At 44.7% G+C, this 18,998-nt stretch overlaps 1 protein-coding gene across 2 annotated transcripts in view; it reads right to left on the reverse strand.

Annotated features, from left to right (window-relative positions):
• Window positions 1-18,998, reverse strand: part of ABTB3 (ankyrin repeat and BTB domain containing 3) — a 215,700-nt gene that overhangs the window by 52,192 nt on the left and 144,510 nt on the right. For both annotated transcript variants that reach the window (XM_083181648.1, XM_083181647.1), the window contains one exon: window positions 14,395-14,599. In XM_083181648.1, the coding sequence (XP_083037774.1) occupies window positions 14,395-14,599 (205 nt within the window). The remainder of the gene's footprint in view (window positions 1-14,394; window positions 14,600-18,998) is intronic.

Raw genomic sequence — 18,998 nt, forward strand, 5'->3', positions numbered from 1 at the left:
GACCGCACCGTAAGAATGCGGGAATATCCGCACCGATCAGAATAAGGGCCAGGATGTGTCACTCTATATGTGACTGTGGAGACACAGGTGATTGAGGTGTATGTTTGATAAACCAAACTAGCTAACGAATTTAAATGGTTGCTAGAATAGCAACTATTGATTAAGCGGTGTCTGGTGGTGCTCCCTGAGCTAGAAGAATAAATACGTTTGCAAATACAGTAGAGAGAGAAAGCTCTTTTGTGGGGCACTCTTAGAATTTAAGGAAAAGGGGTCCCAAACATTTGTAATATGAACTTGCGTTGAGACATAACTTTTATTAATGTTAAAGATAAAATAAAGTACACTAAGAAGGTGTACAACAGGAGAATATTTCACACACAAACACAAAGAATCATTTGTATATATACAGATAAGCAGACAGGTAATGGGTCACCGGCCCCCACTTAGTGGGTGGCCCTAGAGGCTCCCCTTTATTGTCAGATGCTGCTTTAAATAGGAAAGAAGAAAGACTTAATTTTAAATATTTAAGTCTAAACCGTGGGTTCTCTGTTTGACTTAATTGTACTGAGACCCAAAAAGATATATGAAAAAGGAAGAGAAATATTCAGGTATACGTTGCTATAATTTAAAATTAGACCTGACTCTTGTGCAGAGCTGTTTTTCAGATGAAGGCTGATACAGGCAGTACTGACACTAATAAGTTACTTTACAGTCTATGTATTAGTATTGAAACATAAGTAACCAGCAGCACAATCTGTAACCATTTTGCAGATATGAGAGCACGAGAATATATAGTATTAAGACACTCTTCTGCTTTCCCTGTTAGAGCGAGTGTGTCAGGTTGATTGTGAATACTAGCCCGAAGGGTGGCGAGCGTAGCGAGCCCCGCGAGGGGACACGGAATACATGTAAAAGTAATCCGTGTCCCCTCGCGGGGTTCGCTGCGCTCGCCATGCTTCGGGCTCGGTGGCTCGGACACTATCTAGAATCAACTCCATGCTGACATGGATAGTGGGGGTATGAAAAGGTCGGAGGACGCGTACCGCTGCGCTCACCATGCTTCGGGGTGGCGTTGATAGTGGGGGTGGAGTTGACAATGGGGGTGCATTTAACATTGTAGGCACCCATTAGGTGCGATGCGATGCGATTGCATAAGATGCACTTCGATCAAAATTGGGGGCGCCGTGCTAGTTAACAAGTACCGTTAGCATTACTGCCTCACAGCACTGAGGTCATGGGTTCGATTCCCACCGTTGCCCTAACTGTGCAAAGTTTGTATATTCTCCCCATACTTGCATGGGTTTCCTCCGGGTGCTCCTGTTTCCTCCCACAATCCACAAATATACCGTTAGGTTAATTGGCTCCCAACAATTGAACTATTGAATGAATATGTGTGTGTATGTACATGTTGTAGGCAATATAGATTGTAAGCTCCACTGGGACAGGGACTCATGTGAATGTTCAAATATTCTCTGTAAAGCGCTACGGAATATGTGTGCGCTATATAGGAGACTGTTAATAAATAAATAAACCATGGGAACAATTTCAGTACCCCAAGTTACTGCTCATATAAAAGAAACGTTTAAGCAAAAAAAGAAAGTTTTTGTCTTCACCTATTAGTGGGTTTATCAGACACCACTCACCAAAAGCTTCAGCACAAGTGTGATGTGGCCGTGGGACTTGTCAGGAGGACATAAAACACCTACTTTAACTGGTAGAGCATATCTCTCTGTCATTCTTCCTTTATCACACAGACCTAGGCACCTGCTGATGCTGCTGCCAGATATAACGGCTTGCAATTGATATAAGGCACAGAGACAAGGGGCCAAGTGTAGAAGAGTGTGATTTATCAAAAGTGCTGATTTTTCTGTGATTTTGTCAGGGGATTTAAAGCGCCAATTTATTTGAAGGCAAAAACTATATATATTTTTTTTTAATCTTTAACATGCTATCCAAGCCACATCTTTGCTGTTTTATGGGTTTAGGATTACAGTATGTACTGTAGTGCTATTTTCTAGAAGAAGAAAATCCCCTTCATATGTCTAAACAGAAATCTGGTTTCTGCGCAGGCATTTTCAAACTATAGCCCTCAAACTGTTTTGAAACTACACCTCCCAGCATGCCTTGCCATAGTTTTAGCATTCCCTAATAGCAAAACTGTGGCAAGGCATGATGGGACTTCTAGTTTCACAACAGTTGGAGGGCCATAGTTTGGACACGCATGGCATAAGCAAACAAGTTCAGGGGCAGCACTTAGGTCAGAAAATGTCGGTTACCAAGACTAAACATCTGACTTAAGGCACAGTAGCTTGCATCTCCTAACGAAGGCATGCACAGAGCCTGCTTCTCTTAGTTGCTCTTCTTCACTTCAGCGGCGGTGATGGCATGACATCACATATGCCGTGCCAGAAGAACAGGCCTTTCTGTTGGAATTACTGTTCAGGGCTGTGGTAGAGGTGGAACTCAGTTCCCCCTACCATTAGAGGTGGTGGAACTCAATTCCACCCCGTTCCCCCTCACTTTAACTCCTTTATATAATAAACACTATTTGATCATCACATCTGTTTGGATTACTGCAAATTGATTGATCAAATATGATCAAGAAACAGCCCAGTTAGAGCAAAAGAGCCCACTCCCTCTGAAAACTGTGCCCCCCACCCCGTATCTCCAAGTTTGCTTATGTGATCTGATGTCTACACTTAGCATAGTTCTCTTCATAAAATAAAACACCTATAAATCTGACTCTCTATGGGATATTTAGGATTTTTGGTAATTCTGCCAAGTCAACCCTGAATGACTCCCTCTGTCTTATTGGTAAAATAAGGACATAAACTGAATGGTTAGCCCCAATAAGACATGCCAACAAGATGTCTGGTCACAGAAGAATCATTCTGCTTTGTATATCCTGCCCTTAAATACTGTAATAGTTTAAAGATGGGACCCAAAAAAGTAATATTAAACCTGAAAAGAGAAGAATTCAGGACTCAATCTAAACAAACTGTTAAAATGAAGTTAGAAAGATGCTCACACTGGAATTCAGTCTGGATGCTGCATGGAAACCGCTGTCATTGTATAGAGTACAATTTAAATCTGTTTGGGCGCCTATCCAATATCTTTTTATTTTTTTCCTTCAGCGAAGACGCATCTGTGCACATTTTACCCGAACAAATCTCTGTGCTTTCCAAAATAAACCACAGATTTAAGAGAAATTAAATAAAAAGTGCTTACGCTGTACGCAACCACATCCCACCATGATTTTTCTTGACATTAAAAAACAATTTTGTGATATGAAAAAGACTTAAAGTACAGAGTGTGAAGAACATGTGCTGTATCATATATTATGTTTATAATAAGCTGTACTCAACAGCTGTAATTAACCATCGCCTACACACCATGCTTGTCTATTCTCTGGACCAAAGGACAAATGCTTACGCATTCTCCTTCTTCACAGTCCTGCCTTCTGCTTGGCAGCTTTGAGTCATTGTGCAAAAATAGGGACAATGGTCTGATTCAGAGTTGTACACTATGCCGATGTTAGGAAAATTGAGCGATTATTAGCAGACTGGATATGCACCGTCGTGATCTGCTCGTGGTGAGGATTTTATTGCGATTGATAGGAAGTCACCGTTGAGGCGAGTGGGCCAGGACTGGTGGCAAAAATGTGTCATGGCCATTTTTAGGTTTTAGGGCCGTTTATCAGCTGTGATCATGTACACAAGAGAAACATGGCGTCTAAGTTGCTACTGGTGCGTCCAGTCTGCATCGCCATAGACCTACTAGAGCAGTCGATGTTTCTAGTTTTTGCGTATAGGCTGCAAAAGTGCACACAGCTACGAATGAATTGTGATAGCACTGGTGACTGTTCCATTTCAATCCTGGGCGGCAACTTCACTTGCCGACATTAGCTGGTTCCGTAGACTAGAAAACTGCAAGAGTAGGCCAAATTTTTAAAACCTAAAACAGCCCATGAGAAATAGGAATTCCTGGCAACCATTATCAATTAGTAGGCTGCTTTTTCATGGGTATTGGTTCCATTTACCAAATGCCAGTTTGATTGACTTGTGGTCTATGTAGCTTCGGAGAGAGATAAAGTGGTAGGAGAAAAAGTACAAGCCAATCGGCCACCAGGGTAAAAGAGAGGTACATAGGTACACGGGCGGGCCGATGCCTGCCGTCATTGGACATCAGCCAGCGGCCCCGACTTCACCCCGGCGGATGCAAATAGGCAGGAAAAATCATTCGATGGTCGGCGTACATTGAATGATTTCTCTTGCTGCGGTGACATGCGCAGTGATGTGTTTTCATTACACATTCCCTCGCATGTTCAAGAGGGGAATCGGCAGTGGCGGTGTCAGGCGTGCGGGCGGTGTCTCTGGTGCTTGGTAAGCTCCGATCCTCACAGCTTTCTGAGCCAACCAGAATCACCCACCAAACATCGGACATTTCAGTATCCTGACCTGAGGGTGCCAGGTAAATTCACACTTTTCCATGCCCAGAAATCAGGGCTTGCAGGCCCCAGTTTTGTGAAACACTGCCCCCAATTGGCAGCAGCTAGTACATGCACAGTACAAATATCAAATTTACGTAAATCTCAAAATCAGGCCCGAAGATACTAAGCATCTTGGTTCTAGGCATTGCATCTAAACTTGCTTATGCCTCAGTGATGTCACTCCTTTCCTCGTGTATTTTTAGGCTGCTTACTCATGAAGTTTGATTGAGCGCACAAATCTGAGCCGCCATAATGTACAAGCGACGTATGACTTTTACTATATCAACACTGATCTTAAATCCAGCTAGAAAAGACATTATACCGCAGAAAAGATTGTCAAAGCAGGTTTTTTTTCCCTCTGTGCAATAATAAACAAGTATATTGATTCCTAGTTAGTTAACGACAATGCTCTCGGGCCAGCAACTATTATTTTAATGCAGCCACTCGCTATATAGCTGTAATCCGCCTCCCAGTGTATCGGAGAAGGCTACCCGCTAGAACTCAGCACTTAAATTTTATGAGGCTTGAAGCCAACTACATGCTCATTTCCTGTGTGGAACAAACCAAAGTCATGGGCTTTACAGAGAACCCCCGGAATGCTTTCAATTTTGATTCCTAATATTAAAGGATTTAGGATTTTATATTCTTAATAGTCTTACTCTAAAGGGAAGTGACTGAGAAGAAGGACACAATGTCAAAGTGCTGAACTTGGTTCATGAAAAAGTATGTAACATCGGTGAAATCTTCACAGAATTTACAAATCTTCTCCAAGAGAAACCTGAGGACAGGCACAGGTGGAAGGATTGGGAAGAGGAGGGCCACCATTCTGCTAATGAATGCCACGTTGTTGTGCAACGAACAGTGTCATCAGGTTCTCCCCCGCCCACTTTAGTGGGGAAGTGGGTGGATATGGGTGGCTGGGCTGCTCCTTTAGAAGCCAGGTTGAACTCCCTGAATTTCTAGTTCATTCTGAGGGCCAGATGTACTAAACTTGAACAGCGATAAAATATAGTGAAAACCACCAGCCAATCAGCGCCTAACTGCCATGTCACAGACAGGAGCTGATTGGCTGGTGGTGCATGCTTCATTTTTATCACTTTTCAAGGCTTAGAGGGTGCTTAGGGGGTGATTCAGGTTGGTTTGCAGATGGACAAAACCATGTGCACTGCAGGTGGGGCAGATGTGTGCAGAGTTATATATCACGCCCAACATTCAGTGCGACCAATGGAGAAGGACAGGTTCCAGACAAAACTGGCCAGCGCTAACGGGATTACCTCGGATATCACAGAGAGGACACCCACACAAGGACTAATTCTTTGCATGATTTTCAAGTAGACCCCTTATTATTAAATTCTTCCTGAATTATTTTAATTCTACAGGGGGTGCAACCTCAGACTGGTAAATTGGAAGTAAAGAAGAGAGAAGGAAAAAGTCTGTTTATGGCGTACTTGGGACAACAAGTTCAAATATAACTTTTATTAATTTATTATAAAATAATGATCCATTGCAACAGCGCTGTAGTAATGGATCATTATTTTATAACAAATTAATAAAAGTGATATTTTAACTTGATGTCTCAAGTGCATCATAAAACAGATTTCTTCCTTCTCTCTTCTTGCCAAAAAACGCATTTTATTTTCTATTTGCCCTGTCTTTGGCTGCTTTGGTGCCCCCTATGCTTGTGAGGTCCTCAAGCAGAAGTCCACCCAGCCCATTGGGAAGTATGGCCCTGGAGACAGCCATGGAATCTGGGTACTGAAGGGGGAGTGACAAAATCTAGAAGCATAGCCACGCCTCCTCTGGAAAAAAAAAGACTATGGAAAATAATAGACTCTGGGAATATGTCCCCTTGAGCAGCAGGCTTGGGATTTTTGGAAGGGTATGGGTAACTAGAAGCCCCTCCCTAACCCTATTTAATATTCTTAAAGTGGCATATACTGTATAAGACACGTTTTCAAGGAAGATTTGATACTCATGATTATCATCATCAGTAGTTCAGCCTGTACTTCTTAACTTATTCATCCAAATCTACATAACCCACAGTTCTGTCTATGCGCCTTCACATAATGTACAGTCAGGTCCATAAATATTGGGACATCGACCAAATTCTCATATTTTGGGCCCTATACACCACCACAATGGATTTGAAATGAACCAAACAAGACGTTCCACTTTAATTTGAGGGTATTTACATCTACAGATGGGTCTTCTCCCATCTTGGCAGGGGATGGCGCTGGCGTTGCCAGCCTGAGGAGGAGACGGACAGGGTTTTCGTCGCGCTAGCGACGGAGACTGAGACGCGCGTGAGCGTGAGACGCACGCGCGTCTCAGTCTCCTCGCTGGCGTGGCTGCTGGCGGGTCGCCAGCGCGTACGTTCTGGCGACCCGCCAGCAAGGATGGGACCTGCCCCATCTGTAAATCAGGTGAACGGTGTAGGAATTAAAACGGTTTCTATATGTGCCTCCCACTTTTTAAGGGACCAAAAGTAAAGGTTACAAACTAAACAATCCTAAATCAAACTTTCAATAATACTTTGTTGCAAATCCTTTGCAGGCAATTACAGCCTGAACTCTGGAACGCATAGACTTTGGGTTTCATCCCTGGTGATGCTCTGCCAGGCCTCTACTGCAAATTGCTTCAGTTCCTGCTAGTTCTCGGGGCATTTCCCTTCAGTTTTGTATGCATGAAGTGAAATACATGCTCAACCGGATTCAGGTCAGGTGATTGACTTGGTCACTGCATAACATTCCACTTACTGTATTTGCCCTAAAAAACTATTTGTATGCTTTTGCAGTATGATTGGGTCATTGTCCTTTTGCACTGTGAAGCGCTGTCCAAATAGTTCTGAAGCATTTGACTGAATATGAGCAGATAATATTGCCCAAAACACTTCAGAATTCATCCTGCTGCTTTTGTCAGCAGTCACAATATCAATAAATACAAGGGAAATAGTTCCACTGGCAGCCATACATGCCCAAGCCATGACACTGCCGCCACCATGCTTCACTGATGAGGTGGTATGTTTAGGATCATTAGCCGTTCCTTTCCTTCTCCATACTCTTCTCTTCCCATCCCTCTGGTACAAATTGATCTTTGTCTCATCTGTCCATAGTGTGTTGTTCCCGAGCTGTAAAGGCTTTTTTCAGATGTTGTTTGGCAAACTCTAATCTGGTCTTCCTGTTTTTGAGGCTCAACAATGGTTTACATCTTGTGGTGCACCCTCTATAATCACTCTTCTGTAGTCTTCTCTTGATTCTTGACTATGACACATATACACCTACCTCCTGGAGTGTTCTTGATCTGACCAACTGCTGTGAAGGGTCTTCACCAGGGAAGTAAATCATCTGTCATCCACCACAATTGTTTTCCGTGGTCTTCCGGGCCTTTTGGTGTTGCTGAGCTCTCCGGTGCGTTCTTTCTTTTTAAGAATGTTCCAAACAGTTGATTTGGCCACATCTAATGTTTTTCCTATCTCTCTGGTGGGTTTGTTCTGATTTTTCAGCCTAATGATGGCTTGCTTCACTTAGAGTGACAGCTCTTTGGATCTCATATTGAGAGTCGACAGCAACAGATTCCAAATGCGAATGTCACACCTGCAATTAACTCCAGACCTTTCACCTGCTTAATTGATGATGAACTAACGAGGGAATAGCCCACAACTGTACATGATATAGCTTTTATATTGATTGTCCCATTACGTTTGGTCCTTTAAAAATGTGGGAGACACATATATAAACCGTTGTAATTCCTACACCGTTCACTTGATTTGGATGTAAATACCCTCAAATTAAAGCTGAAAGTCTGCAGTTCAAGCACAACTTGGTTCATTTCAAATCCATTGTGGTGGTGTATAAAGCCAACATTATAAGGATTGTGTCGATGTCCTAATATTTATGGACCTGACTGTAAATCACAATGGGAGCTCGTTGTTACAGCCTAGATATGTTGCCTAAGACACAGCTGAAGTGTGTACAATGCATAGATAGTAATTGTGTAATCTCGGATCTAGAGCACTTGCCGTGCAAAAAATGGCAATATCCGTTCAGATAGAATAGATGTACGTACAACTCTGCACTAGGCCTGTAATGCAGGATATGATGTGAGGACAGCCCAACCTGTAATGTGATCAGTGGCTATATGAAGGTGACCTTGCTGTGAAAGTAAGTGAGAGGATTCCCTGCTTCTTAGGTCACCGCTTACGTGCATGAAAATGGATATGTCAGAAAAATACAAACACACTGACAATGAGACAAGTGCCCCGGAGCATCGATACCTTATGAAACCACAATAATTGTACTGTGTGGAAGGTATAAGTTTAAAACCATCTTGTTATATTTTGGTGAGATTTTCAGTTATATTATTACACAGAATCCTAAACTGCCCCAACTGTCCTTTTATATGCAGAATAGTCACCCGCATGCACCTTCCACTGGCGCACCTTTCAATAAAAGGGTGGATTGGGGCTCAGAAGTGGCATGCCCTCATCAGACTTTGGGCCAGATGCACTAAGCTTCAAAAGTGATAAAATGGAGAGTTATAAACAGCCAGCCAATCAGCTCCTGCCTGACATTTTTCAAACACAGACTGTGACATGAAGGCAAGGTGCTGGTTGGCTGGCTGTTTATCACTCTACGTTATATCACTTTTGAAGTTTAGTGCATCTGGCCCACAGCTACTTGCCTGGCATGGTGTGATCATGGCCACTTCAGGATGGTCCCAAATTACACATTAACAATATTGCTGGATATGCTTGCAGCAAACAACTTACTGTATGAATTTCATTGTTATTTTACATCACCCCTCAGTATCGCCAACCTCATTTACCACCATGAGAGTCTATTCATGAAACAGTGAAAAGAGTGGAGAAGTAAGCCAGTGATGAAGGTGCACATGGCAACCAATCAGCTGCACTTCAAATGTAACATCAAAGCTGATTGGTTGTTATGAGCACCTTCTCCATTGGTTTACTTCTACACTCTTTTCGCTGCTTCATGAACCCCTATATGTTTACTACACAAAATGCAATGAATTTAGGGGTCTATTCAGGAAGCAGTCAAAAGAGTGCAGAAGTGAGCCAGTGGCCTATAGCAAACTAGCAACTACTACATATAGGGCCTGATTCTGGTTTACTCGTAGTGAACCGAATTCGGCCCCTGCCCCAATGGTCGGGGTTTACGCGTGCGCATTTCTGTGCAGATGCAAACCCCGATTGAACGGCCTTGGCGATTTATCATGTTGTCGGGTCCTTCGAAGCAGGGAGGGGGGCCGAGGACGGAATGAGGGTGGACGGGAGCGGAGCACGGACATGGGAACGCCCAGCATTTCATAGATGTCCCCATGGAATTGCGTGCGGGATGAGGTGTGCCGGGGGCGTGCGGCTGACATCACATGACGTCAGCTGCTCACCCTGTCTTCGTCCCGCTGCCCGCAAATATAAGTCAGTCTCCACTCCACATCGATTGATTTCACCTTCAGTGAGCACATGCTGGGATGTGTCTTTGTTGGTTGCGTGGGTCTATGGCGGGGGGTGTAAATTCAGCGCGGGACGCTCCGTGAGTCGGTAAGCTGAGATATTACCGAGTCAACCAAAATCAGGGCCATAATTTGATCAAATGCACTTGATAAATGTTACTTCAAAGCTGATTGGTTGAGTAGGCAACTTCTCCACTGGCTCACTTCTCCACTCCTTTCACTGCTCCATGAATAGACCCATTACTCCTTTATATGGCACGCTCTTAATAATGCTAACCTAAATATCTCCATAACTCTAAAACCCCAGAAGAGTTTTTAACTAATACCCCTTTCAGACTGCAAAGGCCGGGTCGTACACGGGTCCGTTCCAGGAGCGACCCGGCATTTGCGGTCTTTAAGCTCCGCGTCCGACACAGCTTATTGCCAGGTCGCTGACATCCCATGGGGACAGGGCTGAGCGGTGGCGCATCATCGGGGGCGGGGAGGAGGCAGCGCTTGGAGCTGACAGCGCTGCCTCCTACATACTGTGAACGGAACCCAGGACGCTCAACCCGGGTTACCTGTTCACACTGCACCTTGACCTGGGTCAGAGCCATGTTCAACCCACAAAACAAGGTTGCCCCCTCTGGGAGGCCAAGCAGAAGGCAGCAAGTATAACTCATGATGAGCTTACAGATAGGGTGCTGCCAAGATGTGCACAACTCTGCATATGGCCGCATATATGCATTTATATCCCTGCAAGTAACACTGACCCCTGACTGTAGCTGGACATGATTTGAGAGCACAGACCCAGGACACAGGATCTGAAATCCACCTGGAAACAGTTAGCATTTTGCTATCAAAGGATCTCTAGAATAAGCTGCCATAGCACCAGGCCAGTCATACACTCTGCTTATGTTTGTGAGACACTTCAGGATGCCAGTTATTTACATTATAGGCTGATTACCATATCCATGGGAAATACACCGATACATACACTAAACAGTCCTTGCAGTGTAGAGGATCTAGGTCATAGATTTATGATGTAAAACCCTTTATAGTGATTTTCAAACCTTCAGCTAAAAGTAAACAGAAGCGACTTGTTCCCGGTGTAAGTAAGAGGCCCCATTAGCTGAAATAAAGTAAATAAAGTAGTATACAGAAGCTGCCAGATCTTGGAACATAAATTCGAGGACAGAAATGATTCGGGGGCCAAGGAAATCCCACAAACGTGGGATTTCCTTGGCAGCAGTGAGGACAATCTCTGAAAGCCTTCCACCCAGGTCTTTGTACAAATCCCGGCTGCTGTAACAGTAGCATCTTGGTCAAAGATCGCAAATGCGGCAGCACTAGGGTACACCCATAGGTGCCTATTCTGTGGGTGCTCAAGGGCCCGAGTCGCGCTGCTGGGCCACCATATTAACTTGCTAATTTGCAGCTGCAGCACCCGCATCGCCAGCAGGGCAGCCGAGAAGAATGGTGGGCCCCGGTAAAATGTTGGGGGTGTGGCCTATGTGTGGGGGCACCTCCCACACTTAGGCCACGCCCCCAAAATGTTTATAGGAGGGTGAAAGAAAACTCTAAAGACTGTAATCTCAGCAGCAGCAGCACACACCTACAAATGTGCTGTGCTGAGAACAGGCTCAGCAGGACCTCTCACACTGTCAGAGAGACACGCATGCTGAGCCTGCTGTCAGCACAGCACATGCTGTAGAAGTGTGTGCTGATGTTGCTACCTGGGAGGGACGGAGGGGAAAGGGAGGGGTCGGACCAGGGCCCCTGCGGGAACCCTCCAGCAAGCCTGGGCCCGGGTAATTAGTACCCGCTCCCCAGGGGCGGATTTAGGGATGAGGGCGCCCCTAGGCACAACAATAATGTTTACTAAGTAGGACAGTTTATACGGGCAGTATCTGCATGTCCTATCCATTTCCACTCTATTTAAGATGGAATATAGTACAGTACAATGGATATTTTGCAGTTATTGGTACATTTTGGGCTGACAGTACTATCACAGGCATCCAAGTGCCGCTCCCAAACATGTGCCGCCCCTAGGCCGGTGCCTCACGTGCCTAATGGGAAATTCGGCTCTGCCGCTCCCCCCCCCCCCCCCCCCCCCCGGCTGCCCTGATTGCCAGCCCTGCCGCCTGGCAAACAGTATGCCGGGAAGAGTGTATTCCGTCCGCTCTTTAGTGACCCGGTGGCTGCCGCAAAAAATTTGTTGCCCATCGCCATTAACAGAGCTGACAGAAGCATTCCTGTGCATGGGGGTACGTACGGTTATCATAGAGAAACAGCTGCAGGTCCACAAGTTATGTGTAAAAAGGCACTTGAAGCCACTCCCCTATATTTTCGCTTGAGCACCCACCAGCAAAAACATAAATCGCTACCTATGGGTACACCTATGAATCAGGTCCACACAGAGGAACTTCTAGAGAGGAGGTGGTCCGTGTGCAGATTTCGCCTGGGCCTCCACCTCTCCAGCAGGAGTCTAGTGCTGTCCCTGTGTCTACTGGGCATGCTCCAAAAACAGATGCATTTTATAGATGCAGAGACTCAGGGGTAAATTTACTAGGGTTGGAGTTCTATTTCACATGGACTGTTGCTATGGGCAACCAATCAGATAGTATCTATTATCTTCTAGAAGGTGCTAAATAAATAAACTCCTTATTTTATAAGCTCCTTAAATTATACAGTATATACCTGCGCAAAGCATGAAGCTACGAACCTGGATTTTGGTCCACCTCAGCCATTTTGTAGGGCAGATTTAATATGTGCAGAGAGACTATGGTACCCATAATTGTCCCACTGAATCCGATCGCAGCTTATAATGCCCAACTGCTTTTATCCAGCACCTGATATGCTGGAAGAGTGCTGGCGGCAGTGTAGTGCAGTGCTGTGCAGGAGGGCCGGCGGTAGTCAGCGGCAGAGGCAGAATTTGAAATTAAATTCAAAACTGGACGGCCCTCTGACTCAGACCCTATCAGACAATAGTGAGTTAGTGTACATACAGTAGCCGCGATATTTGTTCTAACAAAAGAAAATGATTGAAAATAAGTCTTTTTTCTGTTTGTTTTTTTAGAAATTATTTTATCACTGGTAAATAATTGTAAACATTTTTTTTTATTGTAAGTCTCTAAGCTTTACTAAGCTGACTTGAAAGCCTGAGATTGCTCATGCCTACGCATATTGGTTCTCATTCTAATTGCATTCGCACAGGGAAGCGATGTTCAGCAACTGCGCATACGCATAAACTTTTATTCGCATGTGCAGCCGCTTTGTGTGAGCGGGCATGCCGAATTGCTTATTCGCTGCCTTGTTCACACCTAGCAGTGCGGACCAGGGGGCGTGGGGTTGCGGAGAGGGGTACAGGGACGGCGCAGATCTAAGACACCGGAGAGGTGTCTTAGGTCTGCGAGCGCTGTGGAAATCATTCAATGGTCGGCCACAATCGAATGGTCGGGGAAATCGGCTGGCTGCATTTAGATGACCCGCAAATTTGCAGCTTTGCGGGTCAACCAGAATGACCCCCATTGTCAGAGACTGGCACAGCAATAAACAGATAAATCATTGTTTTTTTGTGAATAGGCCTCCTAGAGACAGGATTTCTAAGACCTGTAACCCTGCTTTCTGTATATATTTATTTTATGTTCAGTAAGGTCTGAACATAGAAAACACGTTTTTTCATTACATGGAAAATGAAAACAATATGTGTGTATATAACATAATCATCTTCTACTGAGCGGCTACAGAACCTTGGAATAATGTTCTTATATTTAACCACTAAAGTGCGAGAACACAGAGGACAGCCACCTGGTCTCCAACAAAATGCTCAGACTGAAAATACCCACAAGTGATGTAAATAATACAATAACATAACTCTGGTGAGACTTGAGTGTTTGATGATAATGTTAGCATACTCCAACATCTAATGACCATAGCAAGCTGTTATTGGCCAGGTAACAAAGACCATCCCAGCAGTATTTGTGTTATTTATAATGGAATAAAGTTTTATAGGGTGAAAGCGGACTTTAAAAATTATTTTTCAATCTCAGGCTTAAACGTCATATTTTAAAATACATTTTTAAATAAAACAGATGCAAAATAGCTGGATAGAGGATCGAGCCTGTTGCATGACACATGGTAAAGGTTTACCTCAAACTTATGTTCATAATTTTTAGGAGGCAGCTGGCAGGTTCTGGCCTGGGTACAAGCAGAAGCCATTGCTACAAAACAGGCTTTCACTCGGACTGGTCTACTCTGCGTATATCTGATCGCAGGGCTCTACAAATTAGCAGAGAAGCTGGTCTGGTCAGGTCTGAATAACCCCTAGGTCATCTGAGATGGACGTTTTCGTAAAACATGAATTCTAATTGGAAGCTATTGGTGATAGCACTAGGTTCCATAAACGTGCCTGCTGATGTTTTTATCTGTAGCAGTCCCTCAGGCAATCTTACCTTTCTGTCTGAAGTGTCACTTTGGATGGTTCCACGTTTGGGTTTTCCCACTCCATCTGTGGGCAGTGCATGAAGTAACAGAGGGTGTACAGGGCCTCTGGCTCCCAGTATAATGGTCCTTGCTTGTGATGCAATGGCGTTCCGTTGCTATGTTGCTTTATGTTGAGGGGGTGTAGGTGATGCATTGCACGAGACACTAGGTCACCTGGGGGGAAAAAAAACACATACATTTGCTAAAAACTTGTTATATAGACTCCTTCGGTGTCAGAATAAGCAAATAAGTCTGAATATTAATAAAAAAAAGAAAAAAAAAAGAAAAGAACTACAGTCCAATCAAGTCACTCATATCTAATGCATTTAGCTCTGGTGTCAATTCAGACCCCGACACACAGAGCCGGCCTTATCCAATTTGATGCCCTAGACAAGACTTTTGTTGCCCCCAGCACCCCCCCCCCCCACGCCGATTTCCCAGCACACATGCGAATGGATGTTTAGCATAAACCAGGCCCATAATGTTTTAAATAGTTAAACTTGGATAATGAGTTTACTCACTATAAAAATTGATCTGTACTGCGCCAATGTCCACCCGTGAAGATTTCTGTTGATGTGGTACTGGGAGGAGGAGTGTATGGTGGTGAGTCGCGTGACTGTAGTGCTTGGAGTCAAACTGACTCCGCAAAGGAGGGGCGGCTGCTGGGCATGCGCAGCAGCCCTCCTTTTCACAAGCGGCCATTTTTCTTACGGGCAGCCTCGCTTATTTCTAGTGTACAGTGCCGCAGCACTGAGCAACGAGCACATTCTGCGGCAGAGTGCACTACAATGGATGGGTGAGTGCGTAAGCGGGCAGGCGCGGTGACGGGCGGTCAGCTCAGAGCCAGCGGCGCTGACATTTTGCTGAGAGGCTGCCGCCCCTAGGCATAGGCCAACGCCCTAGGCAATTGCCTAGTATGCTTAGGGCCGGCTCTGCCGACACACCTGATCAATGTATGAAGCAACAGGAAAACCTTTACTTACAAAGAACAAGCACAATGTCAGCCTGCAAACTGCATCTATTCAGCAGGCAAATGGACGGCGTGTTGAAACATTGACATTGTCCTAAAGTTGACTCATTGCAGATTTTCTGAGGTAAAATGTCGTAATGGCGATGTTCGGCCTTCATCTTATTTCTTATAAATATAAAAAACATATATAATGTAATGTATGAGAGTCTTTATTGTTGCATATACTGTATTCTGCAAAACTTCTGTATTCTTCTGTCTTTCCTGCTAAGTTGCATTTGCTGATTATTTCTTAGTGTGTGTTACTATGGTAACAACCGCTGTCTCCGAGCATTTATCACTGGGCTAAAACAGCTTTAAACAGCACAAAATGGACTTTCTTTATACTATTATAATACATCCCTTCCCAGTCAGGAATCTAGGAAATAAATCAGTTGCACGAACTTAGTCTCTCAGGGGATTTCAAAAGACTAGTTTTATAGAAGAAAGCTAATGCAGTTATTTGCACTTTTCTTATTATTATTATATTGATAACAGAAGAGTCTTGTTTGAATCGTTTCCACGTGTTTAGGTAAAGGTACTATATATTTATTGCTGGAGCAATTGTGCCTTATGACATGGGCCCTTATTCTGATTGACTCGGTCGGATGTGTATTTGGGACAGGCAGCGAGTGTTCTTAACCCCGCCTAGCGTACAGATCACTCACGCCGTCTGAATATGGTCGGGCGCCGAGCCAATGGACCGTGAGTGGATGTTTCATGTGAACACCCACTCGCTGGCCTGTGGGAACCTCCCCCATCCTCCGATGGTCACCAACCATCGAATGATGGATTGAGCGGTCAGGCAGTTGTCCGTGCAAAAGCGGGGATATGGGCAGGCAGCTGACATCCAGCTATTTCAGCTGTCTGCCCTCCGCACGTGCGTCACGACCGCATTTCCATACGCACGCCCAGTGTTTTCATACGCAAATGGTAATGAGCCTAAACAGACCTTCACGCCCCTCTCCACCCCCTGCCCGGATGGTCCTGTACGATCGCTTTCCGAACAAAATTCACGCCGTGCAAAACATCGGCCGGCCGTCCGCACACGCAACCGTCCGAGTCAATCAGCATAAGGCCCATGATCCGGGTCCTAGGAACTAACTTAATTCATAATTGTATGCAAACCCAATGCTTTGTGTATAAATACAATGTTTGGGGGTCTACTTATGTGCAGAACGGGTATTGCGATGTTGCTCGCAGCCCCCTGTCAGCTGTAGCACGATTGACCCATTTTAAAGGACGAAAACATCCTGAACCCAGATGTCTGGAACCGAGGGCCAGCTTGTGTAAACTTCAGGTATGCAGGCTGGTTGGTGCCAGGGGGGGGGGGGATTTTGGGCCGTTTTAGTTTCATCCAACAGTAACTCGACAGTTGGAATTCAATGTTCCGGCTGTTGAGTGTTAGAGAGTCCGTGGATCAGTGATTTAAAAAAACGGATGGAATTCGACAACTTGCGGCCATTTATGACAAAACAGATCCGACTTTACAAAAACTGTCGGATCTGACACCCTACAATTACGGTATGCTGTTAATGCCAGCATTGAAAAGGTGAGTGCCGATGTTAAGAAATACCAGTGCATATTAAATACCACCCTAAAACAATTGCGAAATGTTATTGGAAGCTGCGTTCTCAGACACAGCACTCAGATCTCGCTAATGCACACAGGAGGCGTCTTTCTCCTTCAGACGCCTCCTACTGCATTATAATGGTAATGACATAGACATGTACAGCAACTTCCTTGCAGTTGTGCAATTCCTTTCAATCATGAATGAGGCCCCTATAATGACCCAAAACATAGGTTGTCAGACCAGAATTTGCCAAAATGAGGTCGCATACATACAGGTAGGTTATTCTACTAATTGTTTTCGCTTAGCAGATTAGCAAAGTCTGTAGATCGCAAGCCATTTAGGGGCCAATTCCTCGAAAATGGTTTAAAATCCCTGTGACCTAAATATTATTGTACTCATGCATCCGTTGTTTCCATCTGCCACTTATGGAAACATATGCGGCAGCGAATACCAGCAGCTTACCGTGCCTAGTCATGCTTACACAATACAATACTCGTAGGCACACTGGTAAACAAGTTGTGCACTTTCTATGGTGTAATGTCATTTGATGGAGACCGCAATACAAGTACTTCATATTAACCTGTGACCACTCGTTTTTCAGTGGAGTCGTTTAACAGCCTTCTCGATAGAGATATATAGGGCGTATCACAGGCTGCAACCAAATAGTTTAATTGAATTAAAATGTTTGTCACATTCTACCACATATTTACTGAAGGAAAATACAAGGTTCCGTACTCTGCCATTCTCTGGAGACTCGTTTCACAGCTGTTAACACAAACCAGATGGACGGATGGAAGGAAACCCAATATAACCCAGATTTGCAGATGATAAGACCAATATGAGAATTTCTGGTGGCGTCACCATCGCTTCCATTGTTGTTGTGGTTGTTGCCACAAGGAAGTTGTGGGTTTGAATGGAAAACATATCATTAGCATATGGCTCACAGACTTTACATTCTCAATGCATACACCGAGCCTATTTATTATCTGATGGGTCTGTTGTGACCGTTAACACCTACTGGTCAAATTTGTAAGGTTCCTGTTATACCAAACATTAACACCCCTTTGCGTGGAACTGGGAGTTGGATTACTGTGGGGATTAGCTGGTCAGCTGACTGGGCAAATTAGGGCATGGATGATGCCCACTCCACAGATCGCTGCTGAGCGAATTCGTGCAATGGCCGATTATTGATACACTGAGCATACGTCTGGGCCACAATGCGCCCGCGCGATGCCTGCTAGCAAAGAAATCCTGCTAGTTTCCCCTTCACTAGCCGTTCGCAATATGATGGACAGGAAGTAGACCTCTGGAGATGGTAACCGGGAATTTAGTAGGAGTGCCAAGAAAAATGCGAAGCGTGACAGAAAAAATGCTCGGTGTGCTTAGGATAATTCTCCAGCCTGGATCAGGCTCAATTCATCGCAGCCACAGCATAAATCCATGCCTAATCTGAGCCTGGTGGTAACCAGTGTCAAAATCATTTGATGGCGAGCATCTTACGAATGGATTTTGACATATTTACTTGCCCGCGAAGTCTATGCTAGCCGAACACACAGTGAGCACATTCATTTGCAAGGTGGGATTTCACTATAGCGGGCCGGCGTCTAACTGTTTGCTGGCCACTGCTAATTTGCACAGCAGTGTTTAGGTCTTAATCAGACCCTATGTACATATGTGCAAAAAAAATCTCTGTCCATCTATGATCCTTTCTCTCTGAAAAGATACCAACATTTGCAGATGACCGACCAAGTCAGGGGCCCCACCCCCATCTGATAGTCCCTCTCATCCCTGGAAGATTGGGTTGGTCCCTCACATCTCATCTACTTCCTAGTGATGTGAGCAGGAGGAGGATGAGGAAGTAAATATGGGAATTGCTGGACCAAAAATGATAGGATAGATATATCTAGGGATGCCAATCCCGGGGCATTTTTTCAATCCCGGAATTCGGGATTGAAAAATGCCCAATCCCGGGATCCCAGGATTGGCTTCCTTTA

This window comes from Crinia signifera, chromosome 4 (genome assembly GCF_055691185.1).
Source record: "Crinia signifera chromosome 4, ASM5569118v1, whole genome shotgun sequence".
In the NCBI taxonomy this organism is placed as follows: Eukaryota; Metazoa; Chordata; class Amphibia; order Anura; family Myobatrachidae; genus Crinia; species Crinia signifera.